This window comes from Natator depressus, chromosome 1, assembly GCF_965152275.1.
Source record: "Natator depressus isolate rNatDep1 chromosome 1, rNatDep2.hap1, whole genome shotgun sequence".
Taxonomy (NCBI): Eukaryota; Metazoa; Chordata; order Testudines; family Cheloniidae; genus Natator; species Natator depressus.
In genome coordinates this window covers 9,669,685-9,683,209 of record NC_134234.1, presented here as the reverse complement: position 1 = coordinate 9,683,209, position 13,525 = coordinate 9,669,685, and the positions used below count along the sequence as shown (strand labels likewise).

Sequence of the window (13,525 nt, the reverse complement as noted above, 5' to 3'; positions counted from 1 at the left end):
GTTGGGCCCATGGGTGAGATCCGATTATGTGTCCCCAGATCTTCAAGTTAGCAACAGCAAGGCCCCGTTCTTTAACGGGGAAAGTGTGCATCTCTTGCTGTAGTAGACTGTGAATTGCAGGCGAGGTGCTGAGCAGTTACGAGTTATAGAGAACGGTTCTCTAAGGAGTTCTGCAGGATTTCAGAGCTCATTGTCCAGACCAGGGGTCGGCAACCTATGGCACGCGTGCCAAACACGGCATGCGAGCCAATTTTTAATGGCACACTGCTGTCTACTGGACCCGGGCAGACACCAGCATGCCACTAAAAATCCTGCCCAGCCTGCTCTTTTCCCCCCCCCCCCCCCACCACTGCTCTCTCCTTGCAGGGCAGGCAAGCTTCCCCCTCCCGCTGACTCTTCCCCCAGCGTGCTGGATTCCTGCCCCTCCTTCTCTCCCTCCCTGCTTCAGCTGAGGGCCCTTGCTACGGAGGGGAGAGGGAAAAGCAGAGCCACAGCGCGCTCTCTGCTCCGGGGACCTTGGGGAAGGGGGGTGGAATCAGGTCATATCCCCTCCAGCCCCCTGCCATGAGCCGCTCAGGGCAGAGGGCTGGGAGCATCCCCACGACCCCAGACCACACCCCCAGCCCTCTGCCCTGACCCCTGCACCCCCCTCACACATTCCTGACCCCTGCACCCACACACACACCCACAGCCCTCTGCCCTGACCCTTACACCCCCCTCGCACAGCCCTCTGCCCTGACCCCTGAACCCTCCTCACACACACCCAGCCCTCTGCCCTCACCCCTGCCCCAACCCTGAGCCCCCTCCCTCATTCTAGCTCCTGGCCAGACCCTGCACCCCAACCCCAAGCCTGCTCCTTCACCCCCAGCCCTGTTCTCGGCACACTCCCACCCTCAGCTCAGTGCAGCGAGAGGGGAAGAGAATGGGCTAGAACCAGGGAGAAGGTAGGTACCTACTCTATCTGGACAGGGCAGGGACTCCAGACCGGCAGCAGGCTAAGTGGGGCCGGCACCTGGGACCCTGGCTGGCAAGAGCCAGCGGATGGACCCCCAGACCAACAGTGGGTTGAGCGGCAGCGGGCTGAGCCCCTCAGCCCGCTGCCGGTCTGGGGTCCCGGCTGCCGGCCCCCCTCAGCCCGCTGCCGGTCTGGGGTCCCGGCTGCCGGCCCCCCTCAGCCCGCTGCCGGTCTGGGGTCCTGGCTGCCGGCCCCTTGCCAGCCAGGGCCCCCCTCAGCCTGCTGCTGGCCTAGGTGAATGGAACCCCAGGCTGGCCGCGGGCTGAGCAGGCCGGTGTCGTAAGATCAGCATTTTAATTTAATTTTAAATGAAGCTTCTTAAACATTTTGAAAACCTTGTTTACGTACGACAATAGTTTCGTTATATAATATAACAACTTAGAGAGTGAGACCTTCTAAAAACGTTAAAATGTATGACTGGCACGCGAAACCTTAAATTAAAGTGAATAAATGAAGACTCGGCTCACCGCTTCGGAAAGGTTGCCGACCCCTGGTCCAGACTCCTCATTTGAAAATAAAATGAGTTAGCGATGTGCACTAAGCAGCCATCTGTCTACAAACCCTAATCATCTTGGGGCTACCCCATGGAGCTCGTTAAATGCACCTGTCAGCCATAGGGGGCCCATCCAACTACTCCGTCGGCTTGGATGACGTTAAAAACTCCTCCTGTGCGATGCTGTTGGGTGATGCTCATGGGACTCGGTGTGGGAGATTTTAATCGCCGCGGGGGAGAAACAAGAGCAGAGCAGAGCGGTCAGAACACAGCTTGGGGTTTTCGGCCCCCTGTCTGCTCTTGCATCAGATTGAAACTCCTTGTTGCTAGTCTCAAAGCTGTCCAGAACTGTGCCTCCTCCTCTTTCTCCTCTTCTCCCTCCGTCCCCTCTTCTCCGCCGATACTTCCAGCTTCGTCTGCCTGACCAGCAGCTTTCTCACACAGTCCCCCCATGCTTCTTCCGCGGGCCCCCCACAATGCCCAGTGCCACTGGCCTGAGCTTGTCCCCACAGCCCCTACCCTGTCCACACTTCAGTCCTCTTAAAGACCATCCTGGCCCTGCTGCCTGCCATGCGTCTCTGTTCCCCATCCCCCAACCTCCGTCTGTGCCTAGATTGGGTGAGCACCTTGACTCAAGGACCTGACCGTCCCTTCTTGCATCGTTAGCCAGCCGCCGGCACAGGCTGTGTGGGGAAAGACGGCCCAGCAGTTCTTGCTCTAGACTAGGCCTTGGGAGACCTGGCTTCAGTTCCTTGCTGTCCCCTAGACCAGTGCTGCTTAAAGTGGTGGTCTGCGGACCGGTGCCGGTCCGCGAGCCATCGGCTGCCGGTCCGCGCGCACATTGGGGAAAAAAAATTGCCCATCCCCCACATCAGAGAGCTTGAGAAGCACTGCCCTAGACCTCCTGTGTGACCACCTCGCAGGGGTGTTGTCAGGCTAACTACATTAACGATCGGGACACCTCAGTGACGGGGGCCAGAGAAGTACCACAGAGAGGCGCTATTGTATGAAAATGCTGGATACTTGTACTCCAGTCCCTATTAAGCTGACGGCCCATTGTGCTAGGCGCTGCACAAACCGCTTGTGAGGGCCAGTCCCTGCCCCAAAGAGCTGGCAGGCTGAACACACACGACAGAATTGTGATTCCCCCTTTCCCTGACGAGGCCCAGCGAGATGAAGTGACTTGCCCAAGGCCGTGCAGAGAACCTGTGGCGAAGGTGGGAGGCCAGCTCTGCAGGCCAGTGCCATCACCCCACCCCCAGCCTGCCTGGGACTTCCTATGTTTCTCAGGTGACTATGACTCTATCTCCCTCAGGTGGCTGGTCTGCAAAGAAGATAAAAACCCAGTGGTACTGAAGCTGAAGGCTCTGGGTCTTACCCGCCCTGCCAGCACCTCGATAGATATCACACAGCCATCAGAGGGACAGAGTACATGGGCAAACAATTCACGGGCAGTCCTGAGCAGACAGCAGCACGGCCCGGGGACATTTGGACTATGCCCTCCCATTCTCTAAGCAAAGGAGAGGTGGAGTATGGGTCTGATCTTGAAAGGTCCCTCAGCTCCCACTGAAGAGGACGTAAATGAAAGGGCGCTCAGCCCCACGGAGGAGGTTCCCATCGCCTGTCGGGGTCCGGCCCTGTGCTGCACTGTCTCTTATTACAGAGGAGATCGTCTGTCCCACGTCCTCCGTTCCGCACAGCATCGGCGTACGCGCTGCCTCCGTCCCTATCCAGCAAAGCACATCCGCGCCGGCTGTTCTGAACCGGGGCCAGTGGACGAGGGCAGCACACGGACGGCGACAGTGCCAAGGCACAATGTCTTGCCTAGCATCACGGGTAATAAAATAATTAGGCGACGAGTCGTCGCTCGGCTTGAATAAGGAGATTAAAGCCTTTTCTGAAGTCGGCGTCCCCCTTAACTGTTGGATGTGTCCTGCATGCTGCGATTTTTTTATTTGAAGGCTACCTACATCCCCCCCGCCCACGCCTGCTTCTTCCGCTTAAAAGGATGCTGCCGCCGTGAGGTTTTCAATAGTGTTTAAAACACGTTCATTGCAGCCACGCAGCAAGGCCCGACACCAGAATCAGTCTGTTTCATGTATCAGTGGGATACGTATATGGCCTTCACTGGCGCAGGGCACCACGGACTCCTTCATGTAACTCCCCCGGGAGTTAAAGAAGGGCTATTGTCCCCCGTTGGACAGTTGGGAAACTGAGGCACAGACACTAAGGCTATGTCTACACTGCAGCTGGGGGTATAACTTACAGCTCAGGTACAGGTACCCAGCGCTAGCTCAGATTGAGCGGGCCCACTGATCATAGCAGGGTAGCCATGTCTGCATGGCCTGTCCGTCCCAGTACACCTCCAGGGGGTCAGGCAGGATTGTACCCAGCACCACTAGCCCATGCTGCTGCTCTTTTTAGCACACTAGCTCAATTGGGGCGAGCACAGGTATGTTTAGTAAAGTGGAAATTACAGCCCCAGCAGCTGTGTTTAGACATCCCTTGAATGATTTGCCCAAAGTCTGGGGGATCAAATCCTGGCCACCCAAATCCTCAGCTACCACCCTGCCCATGGCAGCTTCCCTCCTGTCTAGTCCTGTTTCTGTTCAGAGGGCTTGAGCAGGGTGGGTGCTCTGCAGGGGGTGAATTTTACCCCTATTTATGGAGAGGGGCAAGCCCAACTGCTCTGGATCCCCAGAGGGGGTCTGTAACAGAGCCAGGAATTAAATCCAGCTCTCCGACAACCCAGTCCAGAGCCTGGACCATACCACCAGCTCCCTTTTAGTTGTCAGTCTTGTGGCTCCCCCGAATCCATCTCCCCACCTGTGCCACCCGCCTGCGTCCATCGCTAGTGCTCCGGCGACTAGAAAATGTAATTCTGTGACAAGCCCCATGACTAATCCCATGTGAGCAGTTTGTTTGCAACTGGCCTCATTTCCTTGATCTAATCCTTGCGTTTCTCTTGCCTTGGGCCGGTGCCGGCAAAAGCGCTGCTGTGTTGTTTAAATTAAACGTGTCAGACTCCATGGGGTCTGTGGTTCTGATAACCATCTACATGGGGGCAGAAGGAGGGAGGCAGACGCAAGGAGGAAGGGGGATTGCTCTGGGCTGGTAAAGGGGTGTAGCTCAGCGTGCTGCCTGAATGAAACGAGGCAGAGAGCTTGGCTAGAGAGCTGACCCTGACCCATAGGTCTGAATGCAAGCAGCCCAGAAGGTGGGGAAAACTTTGGCTTTAGGTGATCTAGCTCTTGATTCAGACTTCACAGCTCAGGTCTATTTTTGTAAAGGAAGTGTTTCCTAATGGTGAGATCTGTTAACTAAGGACTTTCTATGCTGTGTTCCAGACGTCTAACAAACCCTCCTGCTTTTCCACCACGAGCTCAGAGTCACTCTAGATTAAGGAAGGTGGGGGTGCATTGCTCCCTTTGGAGACTCCCTCAGGCGTCCAATCCAGGTGCACTCGCTGCAGGGAGCTCACGGGGTGAAGCAGGGGTGCTGAAGGCTCTGAGGGTCGGTCCCAGGAGGCGGGGAAGCCAAGGGGCTCATCCCAGTGAGAGTGTGACCCTAAGGGGGCTGACACACTGAAGGGCTCCTCCCAGGCCCTGTTCCTGAGCCGTTCAAGAGCACCAGACCCGTGGCTCCAAGACATGCCACCAATCGGATGATGGCTTATATGCTGAAGCATCAAGGTTTCTCTCCCTTCTAGCTATTTTGTAAACCTTGCTAACATAGCTGTGGATGTTCGGATTAGCCATACAAACACCTTTTTTCTTTTTTTTGACTCCTGCTAAGCTCTGGGCCTCGGTGATATCTTGTGGCTGTGAGTTCCATGGGATGATTAGGCATTCTGTATATTTCCTTCACTCCATCTGAAGCAGTGGTGTAGTCCTAAACTGCAGCGTCTCCCTGCCAGTCTGGCCCTGTAGCCCCGCCCGCACATTGCTTTCTATCCACAGCCCCCACGCTGCTTTAACCCCATGCCCACGCTGCCGGGGGTGGGGCACTGAGGCGTAGAGGAGCTGCAACAGCACTGATTTTAAGAGGAATACTGGGATCCAAATCAGGTGTGTAGGCCAACCCCTTAAAGCACTCTCTCTGCATGTACGGTGTAGGCCGAATGGATCGTGCACTAGACTGGGACTCAGGAGACCTGGGGTCTGTTCCTGCCTTGGCCACTAGCTGCTCGGTGAGCTAAGGCACCTCTCTGTGCCTCGGTTTCCCCATCTGAAAAATGGGGCTAATGAGGCAAACTTCCTTTGTAAAGCACTTTGAGATCTCTGGATAAAAAGTGCTATATAAGACCTAGATATAATTATAGCTGCTGTTACCTCCCAGATCGGCACTGGAAAGTCGTCGCATGGCCAGAGCCACATTCAGCCTTGGGAGAAGTAAGTGCAGCTGGATTTGGCCCGTGGCTTATAACAGCGCAAGAAGAATAAAACTCTTAAGCAGTCTTAGCATTTCAACTGCTCATTATAAATAACTCCTCAGTGTCTTCTGAGTCACCCAGCTGAAAAGTGCAAGCTAATAACTAACTCTAAGGGTTGCTGATGATAGGCTGCAGAGTAATTCCTTGCTGAGGCTTCAGATTGAGTCATAGTGACAAAGTGTGTGACATAGTGAAGCCGGCCTAATCCCTAGTGTCGACACTGCTAGATCAACAGAAGAACCCCTTCCGTCGCTACAGTGAGTGCTGTGGTTTCGAGTGGAGACGAGACCATAATAAAAGACAGTCCCTGCCCCAAGGAGCTTACAGTCTGATTAGACAAGTCAAAGGGGAAACTGAGGCACGTGGCGGGGCAGTGCTTTGCCCAATGTCACCCACCAGGTCAGAGCAAAAGACAGAACCCTAGGCTGGTGTGTGTTATTGTGTATTTAGGATGCGATACCACAATGGCAATACAAGAATCTAGACAGGTAGAAATGGACGGCAGTGGAAAGCTGAGATCCACCGTGGCATGAACTATTTCTCTCTCAATATTCATTCTGTGCTTTGTCCCATAGCCACATGGAATCTGTTTGAAACCGTTCATAAAGAAGTTGGCGTTTTGGTGAGAGGTGAGGTATGAAATTACTGCGACGTTTTAGCATAGAGCCACATCAGCCTGGGAACATGCATAAGTCGCAGTATCTCAGCTGTGGCTCTGATATTTTTCCAGAGCTGTCCTTACCTCCTATTTCTCAGTGATGGGCTCACAGTCAGAACTAGACGGGTGTGTCGGAGGATACATGTTGCTCAATTTAATTTACACGCACTAGCCTTAGTTGCCTGCAGGTCTCCCGCTTCCTAGGCTGGCGCCCTACCCTGCCTCCCATAACCGGGCTGTGCGTGTGTGTCCTTTATCCAGGGAATGCAGGGACAGGGGCCCCACACTGTTTAAACCTGAGCTCAAGGGGCGAAATTCTGGATCTGGATTTTGAAGACCCCAAAGCACCTAGGTCCAGGTTTTGGTTCAGCCTGTTCTAAATTAGGGGGCTGTTGCCTGGAATGAGATCAAAGAACACCCCCAAATTTAAGAGGCTGGGGGCTGTCCAGACCCATTCCTATTGCAAAGGTCTTTTCCGTCCCTGATTCTCACAAAACTCGTACCCTATGATCCGATGCACACTGTCCGGTGTTTTGTCTGGTCTCTCTCTAAGTAGCCCAGTCCCTGCTTCGCTTGGGCTAACAGAGACACTTCTCTTCCTTTGCTGATGTAGCTACATCAGCAGTCACAGCCCTGGTGAGGAAAGTGATTCACTGAGCTCCCTCCCTGTTTCAGATGAGCAGCCCCATCCATTAAGTAACACAGCTCAGCGCTTTGCAGGGCAGGACTGCATGGCTAGAGTGTCCCAGGACAGCTTCCTCCACACTCCAGCGTGTCCATGTTTCTGGCTAACGACCAGCTCAGCTATCAGGAAGCCACGTGGGAGCTGGGAAAGAGGCAGGCAGCAATCTAGCAGCAGTGAAAGAGCGAGAGTAGAGGGGAGAGACTGGCTTGAGAAACCTTGGCTATTCCTGGAAATGCATTTAGATCATTCATTGCTTCCCAGGAAAAAAAATCCCCTGGGTGGTTTGGCCTCCCAAGCCACATGCTCACAAAACAATTCCCAGCAAAAGTCAACAGCAAGATTTGAAACCTGGGCACTCAGCACTGCCCTCCACCACTTGAGCTAAAGGAGCAGCTCCGTCAGCAACCAGCAGTAGTAGGTGGTTGTTCTCTTATGGAACAGCAATTAGCTGGGGAACGTGACACGCACTTTGCATTCATGTTATGTTTACACTATGGATGCTGCCCTGTGCTGGGAAGGAGGCAGCCACATCATTTCCTACCACCTCATCCAGGGGAAGAGTCATTTTTGGCTCAGGTGGTAAAGCTCCCCTCCCTGTTTGAGTGCTGGCTGCAGGATGTAGTCATGACCAGTGGAGCAGAGCCCATACTAACTGACAGCATCTGCTGCAGTGTCTGGCCAGCAGCCGGCAGACACAATGGGATTAATTCCTTTAACATCCTACATTTGATTATTCTTCTGATTATTTGTTATTTGCAAGGCGCCAACAATGTGCTCAGGGTTGTACAGGAGACATAAGTGATTCCACATACCTATCTGGATCCCTGTATCTAATACTGAAGGATCTGAGAAATGACCTAGTGTGGCTTTCCTAGGCATCAGAGACTTTACAGTTGGCTGCATCCAGGGCTGGAAGCAAACACGGTGTCTCTCACTGGAAAGATGGACAGCTCCCTTTTCCAATGGTATCAGCTCTCATTCCTAGCCCCACAGGGTGGCGACAAAACAGAAGAGGCCTTTAGCAGCCAGCATCATTTAGAATACCCCTGAGGCTGCTCTAGGTAACACCAGAAGCTGGATCATCCCTCAGCAGCCCTGGGGATTGAGAAGGGGGTGACAATAGGCTTTGGAGCACTGGCCTGGTTGAACATCTGTCCCTCAGTTTGCTGATTCCCATCTTTCAGCTGAAGCAAACAGCACAAAATGCACAAACAAACAGGCAGCACTAAATTGTGCAAAATGCCCCGCTGGGCCTATCCTGCGAGGGCCTCAGAATGGAAGTTGATTTGGGATGTCTCTCCCAGTGCAGGATGGAGGACAGCTCTGCTCCAGATCCCCCTCGGGAAGTGCAAGGCTGGCATTCAATGAGCAACGCCTTACACCCCAGCTAAAGTGTGAAACCGGGTGACCCAGTCTGGTTGGAGCTCTCTGCCGCGTGCTCAGCCCTACGTTAGTTGGCAGGCTCCCCTGAGTTCAAAGGCTGCCTGGATAATAATGCACCGTGCGGCGTCCCGCTTGCTCACGCCGCCAGGGCTGGAAAGGGTCGCCCAGAGGAAAGGGGGGCTGGTTCGGTTCCAGGAAACGCTGGCCTTCAGCAGGTTTGCACTCGAGGCTTATTAAAAACCCTGCTGCGACACGGAGCACTATATGTGCCGATCACGCTGCAGTGGAGGGGTTCTCAACCTTTTCCCTTCTGAGCCACCGCCCCCCGCTATAAAAACTCCCCGGCCCACCTGTGTCACAACAACGGTTTTCTGCGGATAAAAGCCAGGGCCGACGTTAGGGGGGCAGCAAGCAGGGCAACTGCCTGGGGGCCCCACGCCACAGGGGGCCCCCACGAAGCTACATTGCTCAGGCTTCAGCTTCAGCCCCGGGTGGCGGAGGTTGGAGACCTTGCCTTGAGCAAATCACTTAGCCCTATAAACCGAAGCAAAGAAGTCGTGTTGAGCTGAACCCACATGTGACTGCTTTGAGGGAGCTGCTGTCTCCAGTCCCTCCCCACGATCTTCCCCAGCCAGGGAGGACACCAAGCTAACGCCTCAGGTTAATCTTAATACTAGCCCTGTACCTGTCTGCCTATGGCATCTGCGCCTCAACCCAGCCCTGTTTTACTAATGATTGTTAATACATGGAAGCCTCCTTTTTTCTCCCCCCACCCTGGCCCTCGTTTCTTTGCCCAGCATCGGCTCCATCATATAGGCCTTGTCTGTGGGACCCCGTCCGCCAGCACTAACAACCCTTCCATAGCACCCTCCAGGTAAGGGATTCAAGGCTTTGAGATCATTTTGGCTGGCATGACTTGTCCATGGCCAGAGCCAGGAGCCCTGACTTCTGGGTCTGGGCTCTCAGCCTGTCGGGCAGCACATCATGCCACTGAGGTGCCCCCGCGAGGCCTGGTGGCATCATGTGATCCAGCACCCACCCAGAAGCTGCGCCTGCGGTTGTAGTGTAGGGAGAAGGCACTAGACAGGAGACATGAGTTCTAGTCCCAGCTCTGCCACTGACCTGCCGGGCGACCGTGGGCAGGGCACTTCATCTCCCCGTGCCTCAGTTTCCCCATCGGTAGCATGGGGGTGCTGACACTTGCCTCTCTCTCTGATGCTCTTTGAGATCTATAGATAGGTTGCTCCTGCCCTGCAGGGGGAGAAGAGGGCTCCGAGAGTGCAGGGATCAGGAGGAAAGCATCAGCTTTTGAGCTACTCATCTGTGGCCCAGTGCAACTATGGAGTTGGAGTGGGTGCGCTTGGCACCATTGCCTGTCCATGTGGAAGAAGAGTCAGTCCCATGCACGGGGCGGCTACTGCGCCAACAGACCTGTGTCCAACAGCTCCTGGGAAGAGGGCTGGCTGTGGGTCGGACAGGCCCAGCCGGGGAGCTCACAGGAGAGGCAGGACAAATCCAAGCAGCACTGCTACTCCAAGAGGGGTGCTCCCAGTACTCCATCCGCTATCCGTGCCCATCCCCCTGTGTTCTGCCACAAAGGGGGTGATCAGGATCCCATTCTCGCTCTGCCCAGAATGGGGTGGACCAGTTGGGCACAGAGCAAGTCCCCTGCCACAGCCGGCAGCTCACGAGCCATCCGCCAGATGGAGCCAGGGAGCTCGCCAGCTGGGAAGCAGCTGCACGCGGATCTTCCCCCCCCCCCCCCCCCGCTGCTGCTGCAGACTCCTCGCCTCCCCACTTCCAGCTGGGCTGGACTTGCTGCAACTGGAGCTGGTGCCCACTGCAAATGACAGCACAGGGTCTGCCTGCTGCCCACCGCAGCGGAGCTGGAGGGCGCTGGGGAAAGGAAGAGGCAGCCTCTTTGTACGCCCCCCCCCTTATTAAAGCCGCTCGGGTCCCACAGCTCCCCGGGCACTGCTCCAAGAGCCAGGCTGGCTGGGAGCAGCACCCCGCTGTTGCTGCTGCTTGCTTTCAGATGCAAATCAGCTCTTGGGTAAGAGGGGAGCTGTGGCTTCTTGCAACACACGGCAGTTTCACTTCTCAGTTTCCCCCCACTTGCGACAGCGGTGAGACCTAGCAACGCCAGGGCACGCTCGTGGGTGGGCACGAAAGATGTCAGCAACCAGAGGATCAGGGGACCGGCTGGACAAACGACTCCCCCCGGGGGGAAATAATTACTCTGCCTGGCACCAGAGCCAGCAGGTTTAAAACAATGGCTAAGGCGAGCAGCGCTGTACAGAGGGCAACCCACTCGGCGGGGGGCTGGCCAAAGGGATTCCATTCAGGCTCCTCGGAGAGGCAGAGGAGGGAGATGTTTGGGGCGACCTCTTCTAATAACAAGCCGGTCTTCAGCGGGCCTCGCTGCATGGGCTGAGATTGTTCAGCTATTGTCTGAACACGGGTGACTTACCCGGGCAAACAAAGGAACCCACACAAAGCAGTGTCCCTGCTGAGCGCACGGTGCCCTCCCCTTGGCACCATGCGGGACGCTCGCTGCCTTCTCCTGGCAGACTGCCGCGGAGAGACAGCCCGAGGATCCAGCAGGCCCTCCACTGACCCTGACCCGGCCATGGCAGGGTGAAACAGACAGCGAGCAATTTAAAACTCCAGCCTCCTCCCTGGCTGCACAGGAGCGGCTTTGCGAACAGCGGGGAGACGGAGCAGCGTTCGCGTCCCACTCCCCGTCAGTGCCCAGCCCAGGCCAGGGAAGCTAACGATCCAACCCGCAGACCAAATTCGGTGATGAATCCTGCTGACGTGCTACCTGAGGCACGTTGCACAGATGCTAAGAAGGCTGCCAACAGTTCGGATACGACTGACCGTGCCTGCCTCGGAGCCATCCCTCTGGGAAACGCTCCACACACCCGGCCAAGTACCCCCCTGGGGTTTCTCGGGGGGAGTCACAGGAGGGGTAAATCAAATCCAGATGCAGAACTCAGCCCCTCTTGGGAAGGGAGCTGCCAGGTACAACAGTACCGGTGTCAGCATTCCTATAGCGTGGAAACTACAGTGTTTCCCACGTCAGTGGTACACTGAGAGTTGTAGTTGCCAGTGCAAAGTCTACACACACACACACACACACACACACACACAGCCCTTTACAAAATGAGTCCAACATTTCTCTAGCTGCTCCCTGGGAAACGGCTCAAGCATGTGCCCGCACAGGGCTGCACTAACCTGGCTTCCACGCCATGTCCATGCCATCCCTTCCCTCCTTCCACACAGGGGGGATTTTCAAACGGCGAGACTAAAGCAACTGAAGGGAAACTGAGGCAGCAGGCAACCAGGGGGCATCTCGCCCTGCTGCGCTCCCAGCTGTTGTTTGAAGGGCTGAGCGAGGCACCCGGAAAACAAGCCCCCTGGATCTGCTCCATCCCACGTCCCCACCCGGTCCATGTGGCATGGAGGGACATGTCAGAGGGCAGTGCCCACTGTGGAAATACCAAGCCCTGGCTCCCGCAACCCCATGCCCGGCAGGCAGCAGCAACCGCTCCAGCTAGGGCAGGTGTCCGGAGCAAGGGGTGGGCAGGGGCTGGCCAGACCCCCAGGGGAGCCGGCCGCAGTCGCTGGGTCTCTCTTCTTTATTTCTAACCCTCTCTCCCGGCTCTGAGACAGAAAGAACTTTTTCCTCCCTCCCGCTCGGTTTCATTCTCTCGGCTCCGTTCGCGGGCTCCTCTCCCCTGCCATCACTCCTCCTTTCCTCGCTTTCCCCCCTTCCCTCTGAACCCCCCCGGCCCCAGCCAGCGCCCCCCGGGCTAGAACCCCCGGCGCGCCGGGCACTCACATGTCAGACGCGGCCGGCTGGTAGGGCTGGCTCCGGCAGAGGATGGAGTGGCCGCAAGCTTGGCCCATCGCTCCTCATCCTCTCGCCAGCCCGGCCAGGAGGAGGAGGCGAGGGCTGAGGATGCTGCTGGCCAGAGGTCCCGGCGCCCTTCTCTCTCCCGGCTCGCCTCGGCGGCGGATGCTCCCGGAGCTGGCTCGGGGGCGGGTGTCTGAGGACGGGAGCCGTCACCGATCCCAATGCAGCTCGCTGGAGCATGCAGGGTGGGCGGGTGCAGCGAGGGAGCATGTGTGAGCGAGCGAGAGGGAAACACCCGCCCGGGCTGCCCCGCGGCGGAGCCGCTCCACGCCCGCGGCCCCTGCAGCGCCCGAGGAGGGGGCTGGAGCCAGGGGCGGGTCCCGGCGGACGGGGCCGGGCTCTCCGCGGGGAGGGCCAAGGGCCAGCGCCTCGGCTGGGGTGGAGTTTGCTGATTGCACCGGGGTTGGGGGATCGCCGGCCCAGCGTTTGGATGGGGGAGAAGCCTTTGTTCAACTCGGACTAACTCTGGCCACCCCGGGCAGCAGCGTGTGTGTGTGTGTGTGTGTGTGTGTGTGAAAAATCCACACGCTGGGCCAGATCCTCAGCAGGTGTCAATCAGTGTGTGTGTGTATGTGTGGGTGTGTGTGAAATCTACACACGCTGGACCAGATCCTCAGGTGGTGTCAAGGGGGGCGTGTGTGTGAAATCTACACACGCTGGGCCAGATCTTCAGCAGGTGTCAATCAGTGTGTGTGTGTGTGTGAAATCTACACACGCTGGGCCAGATCCTCAGCAGGTGTCAGTCAGGGGAGGGTGTGTCTGGGTGTGAAATCTACACACGCTGGGCCAGATCCTACGCTGGTGTCAAGGGGTGTGTGTGTGAAATCTACACACGCTGGCCCAGATCCTCTGCTGGTGTCAGGCCAGGCTGTTGTAATCAGCCTCGCTCCAGTGACTCCAGCAAAGCTCTATTTGACACCAGGGGAGCAACACTGATTGA

At 56.6% G+C, this 13,525-nt stretch overlaps 1 protein-coding gene across 2 annotated transcripts in view; it reads right to left on the bottom strand.

Annotated features, from left to right (window-relative positions):
• PDE2A (phosphodiesterase 2A) overlaps positions 1–12,778 on the bottom strand; it is a 373,086-nt gene extending 360,308 nt beyond the window's left edge. For both annotated transcript variants that reach the window (XR_012639805.1, XM_074954538.1), the window contains exon 1: positions 12,511–12,778. Coding sequence is in view for 1 of the 2 variants with exons in the window: in XM_074954538.1 (XP_074810639.1) it covers positions 12,511–12,578 (68 nt within the window). In the remaining variant the exon portion in view is untranslated. The remainder of the gene's footprint in view (positions 1–12,510) is intronic.
• Positions 12,779–13,525: the final 747 nt, after the last annotated feature.